General features: G+C 41.9%; 2 protein-coding genes across 7 annotated transcripts; one reads left to right on the top strand and one right to left on the bottom strand.

Annotated features, from left to right (window-relative positions):
* Positions 1–4,261: 4,261 nt before the first annotated feature.
* Positions 4,262–8,136, top strand: serpinh1b (serpin peptidase inhibitor, clade H (heat shock protein 47), member 1b). Of its 5 annotated transcripts, XM_086261305.1 has the most exons (8): positions 4,307–4,419; positions 5,078–5,109; positions 5,695–5,841; positions 5,937–6,129; positions 6,239–6,509; positions 6,601–6,699; positions 6,816–7,048; positions 7,155–8,136. In XM_086261305.1, the coding sequence occupies exons 3-8, from the start codon at positions 5,723–5,725 to the stop codon at positions 7,455–7,457; spliced, it is 1,218 nt and encodes a 405-aa protein (XP_086117431.1). In that variant the 5' UTR covers positions 4,307–4,419; positions 5,078–5,109; positions 5,695–5,722; the 3' UTR covers positions 7,458–8,136. The 5 variants fall into 5 exon arrangements, with proteins under 5 accessions (XP_086117430.1, XP_086117431.1, XP_086117428.1 ...); XM_086261304.1 differs by lacking the exon at positions 5,078–5,109 and having other exon boundaries at positions 4,262–4,419; XM_086261302.1 differs by lacking the exon at positions 4,307–4,419 and having other exon boundaries at positions 4,430–5,109.
* A 2,562-nt stretch (positions 8,137–10,698) lies between these two features.
* On the bottom strand, positions 10,699–21,623 carry gucy2f (guanylate cyclase 2F, retinal). Of its 2 annotated transcripts, none has more exons than XM_086261300.1 (19): positions 20,896–21,623; positions 20,625–20,784; positions 19,725–20,536; positions 18,487–18,788; positions 17,834–18,188; positions 17,648–17,732; positions 17,044–17,140; positions 16,780–16,905; positions 16,462–16,542; positions 15,694–15,870; positions 15,398–15,554; positions 15,163–15,312; positions 13,831–13,979; positions 13,560–13,723; positions 13,258–13,450; positions 12,971–13,145; positions 11,948–12,046; positions 11,603–11,858; positions 10,699–10,912 (listed from the first exon to the last, which is right to left on the bottom strand). In XM_086261300.1, the coding sequence occupies exons 3-19, from the start codon at positions 20,464–20,466 to the stop codon at positions 10,831–10,833; spliced, it is 3,390 nt and encodes a 1,129-aa protein (XP_086117426.1). In that variant the 5' UTR covers positions 20,467–20,536; positions 20,625–20,784; positions 20,896–21,623; the 3' UTR covers positions 10,699–10,830. The 2 variants fall into 2 exon arrangements, with proteins under 2 accessions (XP_086117426.1, XP_086117427.1); XM_086261301.1 differs by having other exon boundaries at positions 11,603–11,688; positions 11,764–11,858; positions 20,625–21,612.
* Positions 21,624–22,079: the final 456 nt, after the last annotated feature.

The raw sequence follows: 22,079 nt of genomic DNA, 5'->3' as shown, positions 1-22,079 counted from the left end.
GGTCAAATGGTGGGGAGTCCCAGATTTAAACTCAGTGGGAGTTTCCCCCCACAGAGGGACAAAAGGACCCCCTGATGATCCTCTAATCGCCTGAGCCAAGGTGTGAAACTGGGTGTGGGTCCCAATCAGGGTGTAAAGGGGGTAAAGGGGTAAAAGGGTAAAAGTTGAAATGTGAATAGTTGGTTTTTGTATTATGATTTATTTATTATTGTATGTGGGGTGAATAAATAAAAGTATATTTACGGTCGCCCGTACAGACAAAGCACGTACAAATTTCAAAACACGTAAAAACTCAGAAGCGCGTAAAAACTCCAAAACATGTACAAAAGACAACAGAAGTGCTCCAGAATGCTAGGGGCAGTGTTGAGTTTTTGTTACCTAGAGGCTACACAAGCCAGCAAGTACCAACGACGGTATTTGGTGTGTGGTAGTAACAGGTAAATGAACATTTTTTTTTAAATTATTTGAATATATATATGAGTGCTTGTGTGTAACTTGTGTGTAACTGCACACAATAGAATTTTAGGTCTCTACGTCCATCCCATGGGGAATGGGAGCGAAAACAAAAGTGTTGCGTTTATATTTTTGTTCAGTGTATATATATATAATTTTTTTTTTTCCTGGACTTGCACCAGGAGAAAAAAGGGTCAGTAATTCTATTAATGCAGCTGAACAGGTGGATCATTTTAAAAGTTTACAGTGATCGGGGGATGGCTCTGAAGTTTAACTTCTAGATCAGGGTGAGTTAAAAGCTCATGTAACTCTCCAGTTTACTTAAAAATCATTAAATCATTTTCTCATTTAGCATTCGATTGCAAAAAATATTTTATCTGTCATTAATATGAGTCATTTCAGACTTACAAACCAAGGACCGATTAAAAAGCCTGTATGTATTTTTATAAAAGTGGACTAAACTGGCTGATTGACAAATTTTATACATTAACTGAAGGTTTGATTATTGTTTGTACCAAAAAAAAGTTGGATCCAGAAATGATGAATATATCTATGAATATATTTATGTAAAGATACACGCACACCATCAAATGTATGTGTGTTTAACTTAGTTCTGTAACATGACCGGTAGTATACTAAGATACCAACAGTAAGATGTGTGATTGGTGTTTACTGTAAAAAGCACTCCAAAAGCACTCCATTTTACAGTTGTAAATCTGACCAAGAACAAAACTGCTCAAAAGACAAAGGACATTTCAGCTCATAGAGACTACCAAGCAGATGAAGTCCTTTATTAGATGTGAGGAATAGTGATGTGCGATACCACCGATTTCCTTTCCGATCCGATACCAAGTAAAATTCAGGGTGGTATCGGCGATACTGATCCGATACCGATACTCTGTACAAAAACTTAATGTTTCATTGCATTTCATAATACAATATATAATTGTATTATGTAATTGTAATAATAACATAACCATATTGCTTCATAATGATTAGAGGACATTAGACAACTTGTTTTTATTGCTTAATAATGCAGAATAATCATATAGAAACAAAAAAAACTGACGTTGTACGCTATTTGAGCATGTTGCCTGCCTGCAGCACTAAAGGACTCTGCGAGAGACGTCTGTCTCGCCCTAGCAGCACCTGTCCCTGTCCTCCTCTTCAGTTCGCCTCAACATAAGCTTATCATATTCTGTGATGTGATTTACTCCGAGGTGTTTGACAAGGTCAGTGGTGTTGCCACAACAACGTGTCCACACAGGACTCTGTTTGCGCTCAGCCATTGTTGTGAGTGTGCACGCCAGGGGCTGCGACACATTTATACAGCCGGAAGAATCGATGTTTCAGTATCGATCCGCACACCACTAGTGAGGAACCTGGACCTGAGAAGGAGAATGTAAAAAGCAGGCCCAACCACTGATACTGACCGTGAGCTTAGGCCCGTCACAGTTACATCATACAGTTGAGCTGAAACATTTCTTTGGTCTTGCGTCATCTTCTTGCAGCTGTGCTTTAAGTTCTTCACTGACAACTTTGTGTTTCTCAGTTTGGAGTCCTACCTTTAGTAGTTTGCGTGGATATCATCTTGAAATTGTTTAAAACTTTATACTTTGATGTGGGAACTTTGAATCATGCAGAAAACTTTTTATGCATTTTTACTTTTCTTAGGTAAATTACTTTTTTTTTTTGTAACAAAAAGGTTCCTCTTCTCTCTATTCCACCTGGATGGAGTATATATTGGAATCCATAAACAGATTTTCAGGCCCTATTAAGTACGTTTGGAGGAAACCAAACAGGCATATATCTTAAAATGATAAACAGGAAGCTCACCATTGAGAAAGCCTCTCTTAGGTTTTGTTTTGTTTGATAAACTAACACAGATGTCAGGAGTGACTGAAGAGACTGAACTCTGTTCACAACCTCCATATATATATATATATATATATATATTATCCAAGAGAAGAGTTTACTGAAGAAACTCCAGAAAGCAAAGAAGTTGCCGTCGTTGCTGATGGCTGGTGCAATGACGTCCAGATGTTGCATAGGCTCCTTGTCCTCGAATAGCAATTCTTCCCTGGAGTTATGTAAGAGTTGCTCCACCCTCTGAAGACTATTCCCACCCTTGCATCAGATTCTGCAGAAGAGAAAACGTGTCTGGCACGTGCCTGCATCCTTACTTTTGCTTATTTTTATAAAACGCAATCTGCAGATGGTCTTTTAATTTTCTAATGGTGAAAAATTGCATCATGTTGCGGTTAGGCATCTTCTATCTGATGAACGTGATTATGTCACAGTTATTCAGTTGTGTGTTTGATGTTGGTTGGGAAAAGCTCTGGAAGCTTCTGCATGCTCACACAGACACGTACACACACGTGGTGTATATTTAGACCACACAGATGAGGCACTGTGAGGGGAACAGCAGGTAACTGTTTCCTCCCCACATCATTTCTTATGCATGTCCCTTTATACCACACAAGGCAGAGAGTAAAAGCATTTTTATCTTAATGATTTAGTCTCGATTAATTGGCATCTGGTTGAACTCGAGTCTGCACATGCTGAGGAATCTCAGTGTAAACTGTCACTCCTGGGCCTTCAGAAGGACAAACAAACATGGGGGTGGGGTGGGTTGTAAAAACTGTTAATGAGCTCATTTGTTGGGTAGTCATGTATGTAACTCAGCTTCAGGTACTTGTGAGTTCTAAACATGGCTATGAGTGGGTTGTGGACTTTTTTTGTCTCTCAAAATTTCATAGAAAGTTCTAGATGCCTCCCCCAACACATCACTAAAAAAGTCAAGCCACTCATCAGCTGGCATGTCAGGGCAATTTGTAGAGAGCAGTAAAAGAAAAGCACTGGGGGGGGGGGTCAAGAGATAGATGGAAATACTTTAGTTGGAGAACTCCTAGTCCTGCAGTGTCAGACACCCAGATCAATATTTTATTATCTGCATAAGTAAAGCTATAGCATGAAATGTCTCTCTTTGTACTGGAGGCAGGTTTCGGTCTCTTTATATACATCAGAGATGAAACAGGAGACAGATAATCTTGTGAATGTAAATGTGCGATTTTGAGATCACAATACCAACAATAACATTAATCTGTGTGCTAAAGAAAAGGCTCAGCAGTTTTATGAAACTTTTCTTTCCGAAGAAAGCAGATCCTGCTTTTCTTTTTTTTTTTTAAACATCAGTGGTCTTCCAGACAACCCCCATCGTTTAGTAGCTACCCTGCAATCAGCAGCTGAGTTGGACAGACGTGGCAGTGTGGGGGTAGGGCTGAGGCTCCTGCAACTTCTGGGGAGGCATGAATACTGCTGCATGAAACTTTCTGGATGTTTCCATGTGAAGTTAAGCAGCAGTTTAACAACAGCCAGGGAACAAGTTACAGCTTTTATTCTGGAGTAAAAATGCTTTCTGAGTAACATCCTGCCTGCGGAGACTGTTTTGATGCATGGTGGTGTTCCACACTTGAAGAGAAGCTCATACACACAAATGCCAAAGAGTGCAAAAAGAACTTTAACACTGTATTTATATGCATGCAAAACAATCATTTAATTCACAGTCAGTGGCAGCTTAATCTTTATCTCCAATCATGTGATGAAACCAGAGTTTAAGATTGAGTCAGCAAGCAGTGTTAAAAACCGAGGGGACTGAGGCAGAAACTTAAGACTGACCAGGATTCAGATTTTCTATTCAGGAGCCTTTTGTGGGAAAGTTTTAACGCTGATCCAGGACCAGCATTTACTTCAGTCGACACAGCTTTCATCCCACCCTGTGATTTCAAGAGGGGGATGTCCCAGCTCCCAGCTTCCTGAGGAAACACAGACACCCTCATTTGAATATCCCATTCCCAACTTCTAGAAAATTCTCTTTTAGGATATATAGAGCCAGGGAAGTCTGTCACAGCCACGCTATCCACCGGACACAGCTCGGAGAAGCAACCCTGCGATAATCTGTGCCAGGTAAGGATCAGAAGATAACGGTCTTTGTTTCACAGGGAGGAATGCGGCGACTGAATGAACTGCTTTGTTATCATGTGTTACAGCTGCAGTTCAGCTACCCTCCATTTTACCCAGTTTGAAAGCTGCAGCTGAGATTCCTCTGTCTGTCAGAGAATACTTCTTGTATTTCTTCTGTTTCCAGTAGGGAACAAATCCTGACCTGTTATCAGAGCTGAAAGTTGTCATGCAGCTGGCAGGGTGGCGCAGGCTTTCTGCTGCTTCCATGTCAGAACTTTGACAACAGTTTAAATGCATTCAGTTCAAACAAATAAAAAAAGGTTTGCAGGAAAGTAGCGTGCCTGCACCCAGTTTAGCTTGTCTTTCCACTAGGAAGAGTATCACTTTGACTCATTGGAGCTCATTGGATCAAAGTATTTCCCCCCCTCCAGGGTCGGGAAACAAACAGTGAAAAGTGCCTCATCTTGAATGAGTGGTGGGTTGACTAGATTGGCAGCTTAATATTTAATGTTTAAATTCTAGTGGTTGAAAACTTGAAACTAGAACAGAGACGTTAGACTTCGTACTGTGCATAGAGTTTCTCTCCATGAGAATCTGCCTACGGTATATGTTCTCACTGCCTGCTCCACAGAGATTACTACATACACCTCTTGTCTTTCAGAATGAAAATCGCAGAAATGAAAACATCTCAAGGTATCACAAACATGCAATCACAGAGGAACAGATGCAGTGTGAGTCTGCATGAGAAACAGTATGCCAGTGCAGCTGGTTATTCAGAGCCATTGTTTGAACCGGAGATGGGATGATTTGGGTGCAGCCTACAGGCATACGCCCTTTTCTTTCTCTGCAGGCAACATGAAAAAAGTCTGCACTGTATGTCTCGCAAGACTGTTGCAAAGGGATTTCTGATCCTCGCATCTGAGGAGACACTATTAACCATTTGTATCACTTAAAATGTGTCCGGAGAAGCGAGATCCAGCTCAATCCAAGTAAACGTCGAGTTTCAGCTGTTCAGCTCAGGCGGCGGTCGCTGCTGACGTGGCACGAAACATGTCTCCCTCAAACTCGGGACATTCCAGAGCTCCTGAGTGGGCTGGGTCAACTCTGCCCTTCCTCCACAGCCCAAGTGTAGTCGGCTCCCTGGCATTTTCTTTCTGAGATATATTTTAATAAATGAATATATTTCTGAATATCACAAACATGCTTTTCTTTTTCTTTTTCTTCTTGTTCTTTTTAAGGAATAATGTCATCATCGTTCTCTTTGCTTCCTTTTCACAGAGTGCAGCTGCTGTTGGAGACAGACAGGATGTGGATGACTAACATTGTAGGCCTTTGTCTGCTGGCCTTGGTGGCCTCTGCAGAGGATGTGAAGCTGAGCACCCACGCCACCGCGCTGGCTGATAAAAGTACCAACTTGGCCTTCAGGTTTGTATATTATTGATTCTGGCGCACTTGTAACATAAAGTAATATTCTCTGTGTTTATATATAAATATATGCATTTTTTAAAATTTCACTTTAGCCTCTACCACACCATGGCAAAGGAGAAAGACACAGAGAACATCATCATTTCTCCTGTGGTGGTGGCCTCCTCTCTGGGGCTGGTGGCTCTTGGTGGCAAAGCCTCCACTGCCTCCCAGGTGAAAACAGTCCTCAGCGCTGACAAACTCAAGGATGAGCATCTGCACGCAGGCCTGTCAGAGCTCCTCACTGAGGTAAGGAGCTTCCCTTGTTTCATAATTCCACCATCATCACCACAGGCCATAGACTCCGAGTTGTCTTTATATCACAAATTAATGGCGTACATGTGCCACTTCTTCTCAGGTGAGCAACGCCAAGACACGCAACACCACCTGGAAAATCAACAACCGCCTCTACGGCCCCAGCTCTGTGTCCTTCGCTGACGAGTTTGTGAAGAACAGCAAGAAGCACTACAACTACGACCACTCCAAAATCAATTTCAGGGACAAGAGGAGCGCAGTGAACTCCATCAACGAGTGGGCGGCCAAGTCCACAGGCGGCAAGCTGCCTGAGGTCACCAAGGACGTGCAAAACCCAGACGGAGCCATGATCGTCAACGCCATGTTCTTTAAGCGTGAGTATGGCGTTAACGCCTGACTGAAGCTCTTTGTGAGGCCAGACGCCTGTGCAGAGTTGTGACCTCGTGTCTTTTTCCCCCCTCACAGCTCACTGGGAGGAGAAATTCCACGATAAAATGGTGGACACCCGTGGTTTCCTGGTTACTCGCTCATTTACTGTCGGAGTTCCCATGATGCACCGCACAGGTGAGTTTCTCTCTCATCTTTCTTTTTGATCTTATTATGTCTCCAGAAGCTGATAAGCCACCCCGCCTTCCAGTACACACATGTGATAAGATCTGCTTTGTCTGCCCCTCTCTCAGGTCTTTATGATTTCTACGAGGACACAGAAAATAAAGTCTTTGTGCTGAACATGCCTCTGGGCCAGAAACAGGCCTCCATGATCCTTATCATGCCCTATCACCTGGAGCCCCTGGAGCGCCTGGAGAAACTCTTGACAAGGAAGCAGGTGGACACTTGGCTCAGCAAGATGGAGAACAGAGCCGTAGCCATCTCCCTGCCTAAGATCTCAGTGGAAGTCAGCCACAACCTGCAGGTAAATGTTTGCACACTGGATGGCTCAAATGGAGTGTAACTTTAAGAGTGTTAGAAAATATTACTGTGAACCCAGAGCGCTGAGCAACTTCATCTGTGTTTTGCAGAAACACCTGGCTGAGCTGGGCTTGACAGAAGCTGTGGACAAAGCCAAGGCTGACCTGTCCAACATCTCTGGAAAGAAGGATCTCTACCTTTCCAGCGTCTTCCACGCATCAGCCCTGGAGCTTGACATCGAAGGAAACCCATACGACACAAGCATCTTCGGTACTGAGAAGCTGAGGAACCCCAAACTCTTCTACGTAGATCACCCCTTCATTTTCCTGGTAAAGGACAACAAGACCAACTCCATCCTGTACATCGGCAGAGTGGTTAAACCTAAAGGGGACAAAATGCGTGATGAGCTATAATGTTTAAAGTTATAAATTGTGGTGGGTAGCTTTATTATTTGTGAAATTATGGCAGGAAACTGTGCACGTGTGTAATTGTGTGTGATTTTATGCACGCGCATGTTTTGTTTTTGGTATGATTGTTACCTCAGTAGCACATTCCAATTGACAATCTGTGGACTGAATATCCGAGCTTAGAAACATTCGACTTTCCCAGGGAACAAATCTGTTTACATGGCTTCGTCTTAAGAACATGCTGGTTTGAATAATCTAAAAAAAGTGCCTTTTTTAAGACTTCCACAAACAAACAGCAGTCGGCACAGCAGACTGCTTATATTAAGTACGAGTCCTCTTTCACATCCTGTTTTTGCCTGCGTGTGTTCGGCTACGACCTGTGTGTGCGTTTTTGTTTTTTTTGCAATATCTTTAATGTTTAAAGAGAAAAAAGATCGATGCACAAGCTGTTTTACAGTGCTGTCTCATTCCCCCTCTCATTTTGCCTCCAGCCTGCACTGAACTGTTCCCCTGCACGAGCTGAGCTTGCAGGGGGAAGGTGGCAAATCGTCTGGTGCTTAATTTAAGTTGCAAACCATCTTCTGTGTCGTTTTCTTGCTGTAGGTATTTTCCACAAAGAATCTGTTGGAATGGTGTGATTTATGTGATTAATGTGGACCTTTTTCAATAAAAAAAATGAAGAGAACATATTTGTGCGTGGCTCTTTTCTTTGTTGAGAATCTCCTGAATGAATACCACGTGAATGCCATTCAAATACGGATGATAGAGTGCTATAGGGAGCTGAACTGGAGAATGTGTGCACGCTAGTGTTAACATCTCTAAAGGATAACAATTTTTCCAGCTGGCTGAAGGTCAAACAGTCTTCCCAGGTCTGGAATGCAGTGATAACCCTCAAGGGAATTTGGTGGACCATTTCTCTAAACACTACCAGCCTAAATAATAACACCAGTGGGATCTTTTGTTGGGATCTTCCTGACAATGCAGACTCTACATTGTTTAAAAACTGGAGTGCGGGGTTCTCATGGTGAGTGGGAAATCTAATCTCCAGATGTTTGCGCATAGCAGGATGTAGCTGCAAGACAACAGCACACCGACAAAAGAATAAACATCTATAAATGAGCGCCTCATAGACTCTCAGTATTCCTGTAGGGCTTCTGTTTCATGCACGTCAAATACGCATTGGGACAGAAATAAAAATAAAGAATGCTACAATAAAAATCACCAGAACCTCTCATACGAGAGGACGTAATCTCATTGTGAGACACAAGTGCGTCTTCTACAGAGAAGCATGCCGCCACCTTGTGGTTGCTGAGAATAAGAGAGAGCGAGCTTTTTAAGGTGTTACAAATGAGTGATTTAGTTACTTTATATTTACACAGATCTTACACATTGCATTACAGTTACATAATATACAAGACAAATAAACATCATATAAGTTACACAATATACATTACAATATATTGCTGACTGACTTAGCTGTTGATTTGTATACTGAGCATGAATAATACTTCTATTTTCAAAAATAACATGATGTGATCAGTGGGAGAATTTGCAAAATTTATAATCGGCTAAAATATGTTTCATTGTTCAGCGCGTGAATATAAGATTACTTCATACTTAGGGCTGAGTCCAAAACATGCATCAAAAAAAGGTACGTTTCTACTAAACGACATTTTGTATCTATTTCAGTTTTTTACTTTGTAAAGGTTTTACCTTATGCAATCCGCAATGAAACTACAGTGCACAGGGACATTTCTTGTATTGTTGTATTACTTTACTTTTTAATCTAAAAAGAAGTAGATAAGAGGTTAAAAAGCAAAACAAACAAAAAAAACCCCCCAAAATCTGCTCAGCGCTCATTCCCAATTTTTTTTTTGTGAAAATTTTGTGTTTTAATTGTTGTACAGGGCTTTCTAGCTCTTATGTCTGTGACAAGCACTATATATACATAACATTGTATTTACTTGCTAATTTACTTTGAACCGGAAGGTGGTGCTGTTCATCTGTTACTCCTTGCTGTCCTGGATATATATGTGTAAGTTATATACATGGGACCATTATCTTTTAAAGAAACCATGTGACACTTGACACACGATTACAAATTCACGTGTGTTAATAATAATTAAATAATAATAAAAGTTTGGTTGGAATTTTGGTTGATGTGAATAAAAACATAATGTTTTCTCTACATTTTTGATTTTTTCCCCGTAAAGCCTGATGTATATACAGTCGACACACATACAGTGTGACTGTGAGCAATAAATTTCACAAAAACGCCTTATGTATTAAACATGATACAAGTTAAAGCTCGTATATGCAAACTGATATTCAATGTCTTCTATTAATTCATCGGAAGGTTGAATAATCTCTCCAGTTTTATTTATTGATGTTTTTCATTATTCAGGCTTTACAGGTTTAAAATGTCTGACATCATTGAGAATTTTTCACTGGGTCTGTTATAGATTTTCAACATGTATCTTATTTGTATCGTCTTACTGAGCACCTCATCAGAAACAGAACATTAAGGCGGATTCATTTAACTAGAGTTTTGAGTGCTGACAATAGATGTTAAAATGACACTGAGCACATTAGAAACAGTGACATGTTTCACTAAAGGAAGTGGCCATTTTCCTCCTCATGACCGAAATAAAAATGAGTCGTACTTTTCCTTATTTATACTTGTTAAATATTTCAAGAAAAAAAACTGTAGGCATGGGCTTAAATGTACTTTGTCATGTGCTTCAAGACAGTAGAAAAAAAACTGATCGACCCCTTTCTTTTTTTCCTCTCATCTTGTTATTTTCATACAGTAGCAGCTTTTGCCTCAAACTTTGAATGGCTAACCAGTTTTAGAATTCAGCCACAGCTAAGTAACAGTCTCGACAACTATATTATGAGCTTTATAACAAACTAAAAACAGATAAAATCACCAGAAAAAAAGATAACATTTCATTTTGAAATAGGCGTTTGGGGCACTCAAATTTTCCAGCAAGTGAGCTTCTGATTGCCCTGTAATAGGTGACCACGCAGTGGCCGGTGAGTGCAGAGAGGAGTGAGCGAGTGCATCCATCATGAAGGAGTGGTGCACTTTCCCCGTGATTCTGGCAGCAGGTATGTAGGCAGGTAACTCTCATTACATTAGCACCGTTGTGTTTTGCTGCGCTGGCTGCAGGCAGATTAGCCGGTCGATGGACAATCCTCTTAAAGAAGTCTGCCTTAAGCCACAGTGAGAAGCTGGGTGGTGCTCTCTGTCCTCTGCGTGCCCCTCCCAGCTCTTTGTCTCTATTTGGATGGATGCTTACTCCTCCTGATGCTTTCTCCTCTCCTTTCCTCTCCTCTAGTTTTGCTTGTTCCACATTTCTCCTTCTCTTCCTTGCCTTCACAACTTTTTGTCCACCTGCCTGTTGGCCTTGCGGAAATGAGTCTTGATCTCCTCTGTCACCATCTCTTGCCAGTTGTCCCTAGTTGACACAGAGTAAGGTGTTAAAATCATGGCTGTAATTTGTGCAGTTGTCAATTTTAGGGAGTACTCTAGGATCCACAAAAACACAACGAGAGCTGCTACAAACACAGTAAATTAAAAAAAACAAAAACAAACCACCAGCCAGCCACAATGAAAACGAATGCACTAAACAAAGAGGGCTTTCCCCAATCTGCTTAAGAAGATACGACAAGATCAAAAGATTAATGTGGCACTGCCAGACCACAAGCAATTTGTGAGATCCAGATATCTATAAGGGAAATTTATGCGCACAATCTCATCACGGTAGCACTTTACAGCACAACACCAGCTGGCATGCAGGTCTATACCTCCTGTGTATGGACTAAGAAGGTCAAGCCTTTTTCTCGGCTTTGTTTTTCCTGTATGCAGCTATCTCCTCAGGGTTCAGCCCGTGATTGTCTTGCCTGAAGCAACATGTGGATAGTTGCAGTTTGCATGAGTGGCAGGACACAAGTTACATGTGTGCATCACACTAATGAAAAGCAACATTTCTGAAAATATATCTGAAAAAAAAAAATGTTTACAAGTGACTCATGAATCTGACTTCAATGGCAAATTGTGACAATCGCACACATTTCATTATTTCCCTTTAAATTCAGCTGTTGTGACGGTGCAGTGAGCGAATGAAAAGCGAGACTCTGTCTCTTACCCTGGTTTAATCTCTGGTGGTTTTGGCAAAGGCTTTGTAAAGTTAGTTTTCCCCACAAGCCAGTATGTCTCCTCAATACCTTTACCCTGCAACAAAAAGAACAACTCAGAGCTGTGCAGTCGGTCTTTTAGTAAATAAGTAAGTCCTTCCCAAAGTGTTACCTTAAGCTCTGTCTTTCCTCGGACTTCTATTTTATAACCATCGTTAAGAGAGTGGAGGATCTTCACTGTGCTCATATTTACATGGATTCTATAAGCTGAGGATAGGATAAAGCGCATATAAAGACAATATACAGACAACAGAGTCAACCTAAACATGCCACGATGCAGCAAAGATCGCACGTACGCAGGCCAGTGGATTCCATACGAGAGGCAGTGTTCACGGTGTCTCCAAAAAGGCAATACCGAGGCATAGTCAGACCCACCACGCCTGCAACGCAGGGCCCTGCAAAATACACAACAGAAGTCCAATCATTCCATTCACTCATGGAAAAATGTCCATTACTAGTGGTGTTTTCATTTAAAGGTGAAACCCATGGTTTCAATTAGGAAAGTTTTAGTATCTGAGGTGTTTTACATCACTCACTTGGAGAGAAGCATTAAGAGTCCCACCTCATAACAGAGCATGCATCAATAACAACAAATACGAGAGAGATTAAACATGAAATTGAGCGGCTGAGCCAGAGGTGGGTTGCAGTGGAGTGGACTGCAGATGTGCAGCAACTGTGGGCAAACTAAAGTAGCTTAAACCATGCACTATAATGCCTGAGTTGTGCTTTAGCAGCAAATAACTTAATAACATACCCGGAAATGCCTCTTAACCCTGCGGGGTAACTTTAACCTGATGCACACCTCCAAGGAAATGCAACTACTAATCAGGCTGATGCAGCCCGCAGCACCTCTGATTGGTGTGGAAGGTTACAGCATAGGGTTTGGAGGGGTTATGTTGTAAGCTATGACGTGGATTTCCTGCTAAAGGATAATTCAAGCATACAATGAGATGTCAGCTGATGTGGGCTGGCATGGCAATGAGCTGTGACTGCCTGTGTCTACCTGAACTAATGCTTGTCCATTGACTCTGCATCAAGCCGAAAGCACTGCAAAGTCCACTGCCAAGACTGCAACTCTTATACTTACTACACAGTATATTTATCTGTGTCATAGTCTTGTTATGTTTTTTTTAGTTCTTGTGTTATTTTGTACGATGCACCACAGTAGCCAACATATACTGTTTCTAAATGAATAAATACGATCGGACTACTATGTGGATTCCTGTTCTAAAATCTCTTTCAGCGACGCACATTCATCTTTGGATTCTACCTGATAAGCTTGTCAGGCTGATAATGACTCCAAAGACTGCCACGCCCACCTGAGTGGATTCCTATTCGTATCCTGACGGGCACGTCCGGCATGTGTCGCATGTGGAAGGTTCCCACTGAGCTGAGGATGTTCAAAGACATGTTGGCGATCTCAGCAGCGTGCTTGTTGCCATTTTTCTTAGGCAGGCCTGATGCTACCATGTAAGCATCACCGATGGTCTCCACCTGGACAAATCAAGAAGTTTATTCAGTGAAAGGGCAAATCAAGTGGAAGTCAAAGGTTTCAGACCAGTAACCTCTGAAACTGGGTGTTTATCAGGCGATATTATTCCCTGACCTTATAGACATCATGGTTAGAGAGCACAGCATCGAATAGTGTGTAGAGGTCATTCAGGAGGTCGACCACCTCAATGGGATCACTGAGCGAGGAGATGGTGGTGAAACCCACAATGTCGCTGAAGTAGATTGTCACCTGATCAAAGAACTCTGGCTCCACTGTGGCACCAGTTTTCAGGGCCTCTGCCACAGAACTGGACAGAAATAGAAAAAAAAAAAGGACGAATGAGATGATCATGGAGTAGGGGTACATTTATTTTCCAAACTTCATGCTGGCAGGATTGTGTGAGAGTGCTGACTGACGGTGGAAGCATTTCAGACAGCAGCTTCTCCGTTCTCTGCTTTTCCACCTCCAGCTCCTCTGTTCTCTCTCTGATGAGTTCCTCGAGGTTGGAGCTGTACTGCTCCAGCATCCTCAGCATGGAGTCGATGATATTGGTCTTCTTACCCTTGTTGATTAGCTTGAACTATTGGAAAAAGTACGGCGTCATGTTAAACAAATATGTATAGAGCTCTTTAAATAGTTTAGATGAAGTAAAGAAATGAGGCCACGAGGTCGTCTGCAAAAACGAACCCGGTCAAAGATCTCATCAAAGGTCGGTCTGCGGTCAGGCTGTTCGCTCCAGCACTGCTTCATCAGCTGGATGCATTCAAGCGGAGCCTGGTCTGGAGCCACAGTAGGACGGCACATGGGAGGAGGTTTTTTCACCTTACGGATAATCTCTGGAGAACACGGGATGAATAAGTACCAAAGTTATTACAGGTGCCTAAAGCAAAACTAAAAACTAAAGCTGTTTGTAAAACAAACATTTTAATTAAGTGAAATAAAAATAATGCAACTAAATAAAACCTTAAACAAAAATTTTAAAATAATTGAAACAGTTTTGTGAACTTGGAAAACTAACTTAAGTAAAAATATACAGGTAATATAATTTTACTGTTTGCTAGTTTGATAAAATTATATGAATTTCCCTGATAAACCTTTGAGGGATTGTTAATTGAGACTGTGGGGGTCTACGACACTGTGAATCAAATGTACGGTGTCCTTGAGAGGCCAAAAGGACTGCAACTTAAGAAAACAACAGTAATAAGAAAAACGCTGCAAAAGCACACAAAACACAACGGAAATAGGAAAAACGAAAACAGAAATAGGAAAAAACACAAGGGAAGTGTTTCTGGGGAGACAATAACCTGACGGACCAGTTGCAGGAACCCAAAACACTGTAGGCGTGTTTTATCATGATTCATATAATACTAATGATGGATTTTTAGGCTAATAGTTAGGTTAACACACTTACCTCATCTTTTCTTTCCTCACAAAACCGATAGATCCTCCACTTCTTCTAAGTGTCTCCCAGCGCAATTCTTGGTTCCTGCAACTGGTCTGTCGGGTTATTGTCTCCCCAGCAACACTTCCCTTGTGCTTTTGGAAATCTGTTTTTTCCTATTTCTGTTTTCATTTTTCCTATTTCCGTTGTATTTTGTGTGCTTTTGCAGCGTTTTTCTTATTGCTGGTGTTTTCTTAAGTTGCAGTCCGTTTGGCCTCTCAGGGCCACCGTACAAATGCTTTCAAAAACTTCTGTGGATTTTCCGAAATCTAACGTCTGACACATGCCCTCCATACAATAATAATTAAAAAACAGATCTAACACTAAAACTAATGAACATTAAACTAAAACAAGAAAGAAATCAAACGGGAGACTAACTGACACTAAGCAGAATTAAAAACAAATGACAGAATACAAAACTATTATTACTTTTATCTCTGTACTGACACTCTGTTAACTGAATTTGAAGTGGAAAGACAGCTTTTGGTGGCAGCCAAACCAAAATCAGATATCTCCATCTTCTCCTTACTAAATAAGTAAATAACTCATTGTTTGAGTATTCTGTGATGAATACACACCTTCAGGTGGCAGTCCCAGCATACAGTACGGTGGCCCTCTCACCACCACCTCTTGAAGAATGATAGAAAAACCGTACACGTCTCCCTTAAATGTCCCTTTGCGAGAATTTGCAAGGTCGCGTAGAAACTCTGGTGCTGTCCAAAACAGATCTAAGTACAACAAAGGAAACATTTAGATTCTGGCATTGTTTCAGTAAAGTATATTGAGTGTAAAACACAGCACAGCAAACAGTACCTTCAGGTGGGGGCTCTTCTAAAGGAGCTTTCTGAGACTCCAGCAGCTCATTGAAGCCATAGTCAGTAATCTTGAGGACAAAACGGCCGTCTACCACACAGTTTCGGGATTTTAGCCTGCCGTGGGGGAAGTCCCTGTGGTGAAGATATTTTATACCCTAGAAAGATTCAGATGCAAATAACACTTTGATTCAATCATAAAGAAACAACTAAAAACACTTAATAAAACTCTTGCTGTTTTCTTCCCTTCAAAAAATGGCAAGCGGTTCTTTTCTAAAAGACTTTTTTTTTTATCACCTTGATGAGATCGAGCATGAGGGAGGACTTGAACATCCAGTCTAGTTTAACGTCCTCGTTCCTCAGCAGGTCCTGCAGACTGCCCCTCGAGCAGTGCTCCGTCACCATCGCAAACATGGAGCAGTCCAGAAAGAAGCCCAGGAACGGATTTACGTTCTCGTTTCTCAGGTCCTTCATCTGAGAAAAGTAGCTGCAGTTTGTTAAGATGACCAAAAAATCATACACATTTTTCAGTCTGAATATTTGCAGGAATTACACATTCAGGTTTTTTTTCTCATTCATCATTGGGTCACACAGGAGAGCACATGTCACCTAAATATTGTGTTGAAATGACACATGACAATAACACTGTATAGTTTATATTTGTATTTGTACCATTTGATAACACAGTATTTTGCATTTATATTTTGTATATTTGTATACACTGTATTTTGTATTGTATATATATATATATATATATATATATATATATATATATATATATATATATATATATATATATATATATATAGTGGTGTCAGAGCACAATGTCTTGCTATTTGCCCTCTGTGTATGCTGTTGACCAGGAGCGTCACATTTCATCTCTCTGTATATCCATACTGGGCTGAGACAACAATAGAGTTCACTCTGACTCTAACCCTAACTTGCTCTCAGATCACTCTCTTCCACAAATTGTCATAAAAATCTGAAGACACAGAAAGCAGAAAATGTCTCCTGAAGCATATTAATATGCATTTGCGTGACATCAAGTTGGACATGCTGCTCTACCTTCATGAAAATCCTGGAGGTGCTTTGTTTTACTTCCTTGAAGTGGCCCTCTTCGAATTTCTTCAGCCAAACCCAGTCGCCCTAAATGCAAAAGCATGATATTATTGTTATATGAAATTAAACTCTCCATTGATAGAGTCATAAAGGGTTCTTATTTAGTCAACCTCCTTCCACTGAAATGTGTTAATTTTGTATATAAAGCATCTTGAGTCACTGGCCCAGACATTATGTTACACAAGGATCTCCCTTACCTTCCTCACTTACTCACCAGCTTATGTTAAGAAGCTTTAGTGAATATTTGATGTAAACTCAGCTTACCTCGTACACAGCTACATTAGTGGTCTCATGAGTTTCTGTTTGCATGCTATTCACAGAGTGTGAGGGGTCTGCAGATTTCTCCTCCAGAGCGCTCCTGGACTCGCTCAGATCTTCTAAAGTGATTTTCTGCATGACATCAAACACCATTTAAAGATTTATTAGAAATGAGAGCCATGCTGTGCTTGGCAGACATTAAATGTGACGATGTGGAAAACGCACAGATGATGGAACAGTGTGCTTTAGTCTAATTTAATGATGACTTACCTTTTTGCTAAGCTGAGGGTTGATAAAAGTGAGATCCTCTAAGGTCAGGAGGATCCGATTGGGACCTCTGACCAGCTGGATCTGATGAAGTCTCCTCCTGCCAAAGTGATTTTACAATAGGTAAACAGCACACATACAACAAATTCCCTGAATCTCAGAAACGATACGGGGGAAGTAGTGATGTCTCCCTCAAATGTCTACATCTGGAAAAACGCTTTTTTTCTTCTGTTTTGCTACAAATTTATATTCCCTGCTGTCATGATTTAATAAGTAAAAATAATAGTGGCTTGAACAAACCCAAATTTTCACCATTTTATCTAAAAAAAGGAGAATGCTTATAGTTCTTCGAGTAGATTCTTCTGGTGTGTCTGACTGTCTTTAATCCAGAGATGAGCTCTAAGTTAAAAGTACATTTCTAATTCTCAAGCTTTTATACATGAGACATGTCTTCTCAAGCAAAGAGGCATAATATGTGATTCTGGAGATGATATTAGTTATTACCCACATCATACCACATGGTATAGATCACACTACTTCAAATCTCTGAATATAGGCTTGGAAGCGGGAGGCATCGTTGGAAAAAAAAAAGACTTTGCATATTTACCTGATATAGAGAATTACTGTGAGCCCCGCAACAGCCAGGGAGAAGATGACTGCTAACGCTATTATGATGTAGGTGACCTCCACACCTAAGGACCATAGTGGTATGCATTAGACTGATGGATAAATGACAAAATGTAGACTTGGCTAAACTCACACCTCTTTACACAAACACACCAGAGCCTCATACCTCCTGTGCAGATGGTGCCTTGGTCAAACCAGCAGCTGGAGTCAGAGGGAGGAGGGGACCCTCCGGGGAAATTTATGGACCTCCCCGCAAAACGGAGTGCCCCTGATGTTAGGTCCACTACATAGGTCTGGTACAGCTTGCTGCCCCTGTTGTCAGAGTCCAGGATGATGTAGTTGGTCTTAACACTCCCAGAGGTGTCCACTTTGACCTCCTGGTTGAAGCCATTAAAAGTGATGTTCCGCTTGAAATAGGCCAAGTTCGACCCTGACAGCTGCATGCCTGCTTTCCTGACATTTTGGATGGACTTGGCCAGCAGGTAGATGCTGTTATAGATGGTCCCAAACAGCGGATGAACCTGCAGGTTCAAGCGAAGGCTTAGCAAGGTTGTAACAGAAAACATGACGGGGTTCCTATTTCAGTCATTTACAGCTGCTAAAAAGGATATTTTATAATTAATATAGAAAATCATATATTATTATTAAAAGCATGTGATTATGTTTTTCTATAATATGCGTGTGGAGACAGCAGGAAACATTATAACTGTCTAATGACTCAGCCTTTGCACCAATATATGTCATGATATGCAACAATGTGTGATGGAATAACAAACAAGGAGGACATTGTGAGTGAAATCAGTTGAATTGGCTTCCTACCTGCTCTGGCTCCATGGGCAGCGTCACTTCTTTGCTCCTCTTGGCCGCAGCAAACGCCTCGTTGAAGGACAGTGGCTCCGAGGCCACTGTGATAGTGAGCACGGCGTCGTAGGCCTCTCTCAGGTTGCTGCTGTTTTGCAGAGGGAGGTAGGAGACGTTCATATAGGGCACGCTGTAGAGCAGAGCGTCGTAGGGCACAAACACATACTTCCCTGAAGTCAGACCCATCTTGCGTGCTGTGAGGAGGAAAGTAGCTTGCTGCTGACCTCCAACCAAGACTGAGTGCATGCACATAACGATGACTGAAATGAAGAGCAAAGACACAAAGCATTACAAATTCCTTATGAATATATGTGGTGCACTAACAGGACTATTATGAACAAATGCTGTGTTGGGAAAAACACCTTATTTTTTATTGAATGGAGAGAGTGTGAAATATCTTAACTGCAGTAAACGTGCCAGAAATTTAAGAGGAAATGTTTGAAACCTTTGCAGCTTCTTATTGTCAAAATAAAAGTCTTTAAAAAAAAAAAGCAGATTAATTAAATTGGTGCCGTTCTTCGCTTTAAGCACAAGGTCAAACCTGAGTTATCTAAATGGCATCCGGCTCAGGTGTTGGAGAACAGCTGAGGTGTGGCAGTACTCTGGTTGGGTGATCTATTGGTTTGGCATTTGCCATTCTGCAAGTTGCTTTAATGTCAAATGATGTTTGCTTCCAGTGTTTTGTAACAGAAGTTGGTCAAAGAAGGGGTCATTTGATTGTTAGGGGTTTCTCTGTGTTATTGTAGGGACTTTGCCTTACAATATAAAGTGCCTCGAGGTGTCTGCTGTTGTGATTTAATAATAAAATTGAACTGAAAATAAATAAATATATAAATCAGTGGCCACTGTTATTTTGAGACCTCGTTTGACTAAACTGAGCACACGAAATGTCCTTTTTTTTTAGAAAATCTCCCCTTTGGGCAAGAATATTGGCAGTAAGCGACAGATAACAGATAGAGGTCCATTACCAGAGAAAGAGAAGGGTATGCTACTTATTTACACTGCTGTGTTTTACTGCTGATTTTATGTAACAAATATAAATGCATGGCCAAAATATCAGAGCCTTTGCGCGTTAGAACCATACCACAATTTCACAACTTTAACACAGCACAGATTGTACCTTGGGTGCTTTTCTCCTGTCCCTCCACAGACTGCATATAATCATCTGTGGAGCACTGTTTTTCTCACACACTCACCCCTGACACCTCCTGCATCCTGGATCTTCCTCATCGTGCTCTCCACCTCCGTCTCATTCACGCCCATAGATCCGACGAGTCTAACGGGAAGCCCCTTGCTCCTGAGAGCAGAAGCAACCCTCACAGCCGTGTCAATCCAGATGTCCTCATTGGATGACACTACCAGGACGCTGGCCCATCTGAAGTGTTTCAACACTACGAACAACACGTCGGTGGGAAACGGCACTGTCCTGGTAAAAGTTGGGTATGCCGTGGCGCTCTCCAGCTCGTAGGCGACACAACCATATGAGAAGAGAGCCTTGTCCCAGTTCCTGGCGAGCAGAGACGCTGCGACACAGTATCCGGGGTTGGTGGGGCCAACGAGTCCGTCTGCTATGCCCTCGTAGTAAATATATGCCGTGAGCGCTTTCGAGGTTTCGCACGGCTCTTGGACGATGATGAAGTCCATTTTCAGGCCCAGATCTAGAGCGGCGTCCCCGTTTATCCTGCTCACGGCGAGCCTGGCCGCCGCAGCAGGCAGGGCCTTGTAAAAAACAGGGTCGCAGTTCCAGGGCCCCAGGACCCCCACTTTGAATATCAAACAGCGGACGCAGCAAGGGAATGTCAGCACTCCCAGCAGGACCCATAACAGAAAGTTGTAAAAGGGCAGAGCCGGTAAGGTGTGTCTGTTTTTAATTACGGGCACACACGAATGGCTGGACTCCCACAGCGGCCATCTGAAATTTGGAGCAATATGTTGCATTGTCCTCCCACGGTGACCAAGATAGTGAAGCCTTGCGTTCACTATCAGTTATCAGTCACACCTCTGACACCTGCAAACCGGGGTACAGACACAAGTCTCCATTTTGCCCAGTATTATTTGAACGTTCACAGATGTTTAAGCACAACTGAAGCACTCACCACATGTCTGTAACGGCATCAGGACAGGGTCCGATGAGACAATCTTACAGATACCCACTCGGATCTGCGTTCTTTCTTTTCTTTTTTCTTTGTTCTGTCTTCACACACACTCGCCAACTAACCATCCCCGATACCTTTACCTGTTCGCCCCGGTGTCGCTCTGATGAAGACACAGGCCGGTCATCGTGTGGGGATTACGGGCTGAAAGTGTCACGAAAAGCGCCTAGATGGGGGTGTGGAGACAACTTTAGCACCCTGGAGAGCTACTTACGTCCTGCAGTCAGCGTCTCTGAGGGCTCCTGCGCGTTTCCACAAACAGCTCTGTTCACAGGCAACATGTCTCTTAAAAAAGGACGCAAAACCACTCGTGTCTTTTTTTCTTTAGCGTGTAAATGTGAAAAGAAAATTAGATGTATTCCAGATCGAAGTTTTTTTTTAAATCCTGCACTCCTCCTTTCGATAAAAAATAAAAAATAAAGCGCAATTTCCCTCCCCCAAACATTACAACTTTTTGTAATTTGGTTTTGTAATAATTTGAAGGGGAAATGATTTAGTATGTTAGTATAGGAGGTCAGTATCAGCTACAGGCCCAATCAATCAAATCCCTCCAAAGTGACCCGGGACCAGTGTTACTCACTAATCCATTTTCAGTGAGGCACAATATAAGAGGATTGACAGCAGGCCTTAGCGCACTCTGAAAGCCTTGCTGTGGTCCAGGTTAGGCCTTTTTGCCTAGAAGTGTAATAACAAATTCATTTTTCCTCATTCTTCGTATAAAAGAGAAAAAGAAGGTCCTCCGTGTGCACACAGAGACAAACATTTAGCAAGCAAACGGGTCATTATCAAGACAACTCAGCCAAGGTGCACCGAGGCAAGTGAACAGCGCTTTAATTGGCCTAATGTGCGCACGGTGCAGCTTGGATTAAATGAATTTGAACTCTAGCGAAGTGGGAGTAATTAGAGTTAACAAGGGCTTTCCCTGCAGGTCTCACGAATTCTGCCTGCGTCAGTCTTTTTTCGGTCTTCTATGACTGGTGAAGCAGCCTGTGCCTGGCAGAAGCAGCTGGTTGTCACCACATCCACACACGAAATATGGAGAGGGTGGATGAATGAATACAAACAAACAAACAAACAAACAAACCAACGGTGGTGGTACATAAGACATCATCACATGACTTTTCATGAACAGATATATATATATATATATATATATGAATTGTGCACACACACACATGGAGCTGCAAAGTTGAGTCCACCTTTGTTGACCCATATCCCACATAAGCTGGAGAGCCTCTTAAACGTAACACCTTGACAACGCTGTCCTCCATCCAGGAATAGAGAGTAGAAATGATGACACAGCGCAAAGTCCGTCCAATGAACAGCGAGCACAGGTCTGCTTCTGAGTGCAGCTCTGTGGGGACACAGTGAAGCATCTGCAAGACAATAAACTGACAA

This window comes from Aulonocara sp. 'chitande type north' Nkhata Bay, linkage group LG14, assembly GCF_057382095.1.
Source record: "Aulonocara sp. 'chitande type north' Nkhata Bay isolate Kocher_YH1m ecotype deep benthic linkage group LG14, A_spYH_male_GT1.1, whole genome shotgun sequence".
NCBI lineage: Eukaryota > Metazoa > Chordata > Actinopteri > Cichliformes > Cichlidae > Aulonocara > Aulonocara sp. 'chitande type north' Nkhata Bay.
Note: the sequence above shows the minus strand (reverse complement) of the source record. Positions and strands in the feature narration are given on the sequence as shown.

Coding starts and splice junctions, on each gene's coding strand:
- serpinh1b (XM_086261302.1), top strand. CDS start 5,003: ATGAGAATCTGCCTACGGTATATGTTCTCACTGCCTGCTCCACAGAGA. Junction 6,130..6,238: donor TGTCAGAGCTCCTCACTGAG/GTAAGGAGCTTC, acceptor ACTTCTTCTCAG/GTGAGCAACGCCAAGACACG. Junction 6,700..6,815: donor TCCCATGATGCACCGCACAG/GTGAGTTTCTCT, acceptor CCCCTCTCTCAG/GTCTTTATGATTTCTACGAG.
- gucy2f (XM_086261300.1), bottom strand. CDS start 20,466: ATGCAACATATTGCTCCAAATTTCAGATGGCCGCTGTGGGAGTCCAGC. Junction 13,980..15,162: donor GCTGGGACTGCCACCTGAAG/GTGTGTATTCAT, acceptor CGTGTTCTCCAG/AGATTATCCGTAAGGTGAAA. Junction 10,913..11,602: donor CCACCAGAGATTAAACCAGG/GTAAGAGACAGA, acceptor TGTGTCAACTAG/GGACAACTGGCAAGAGATGG.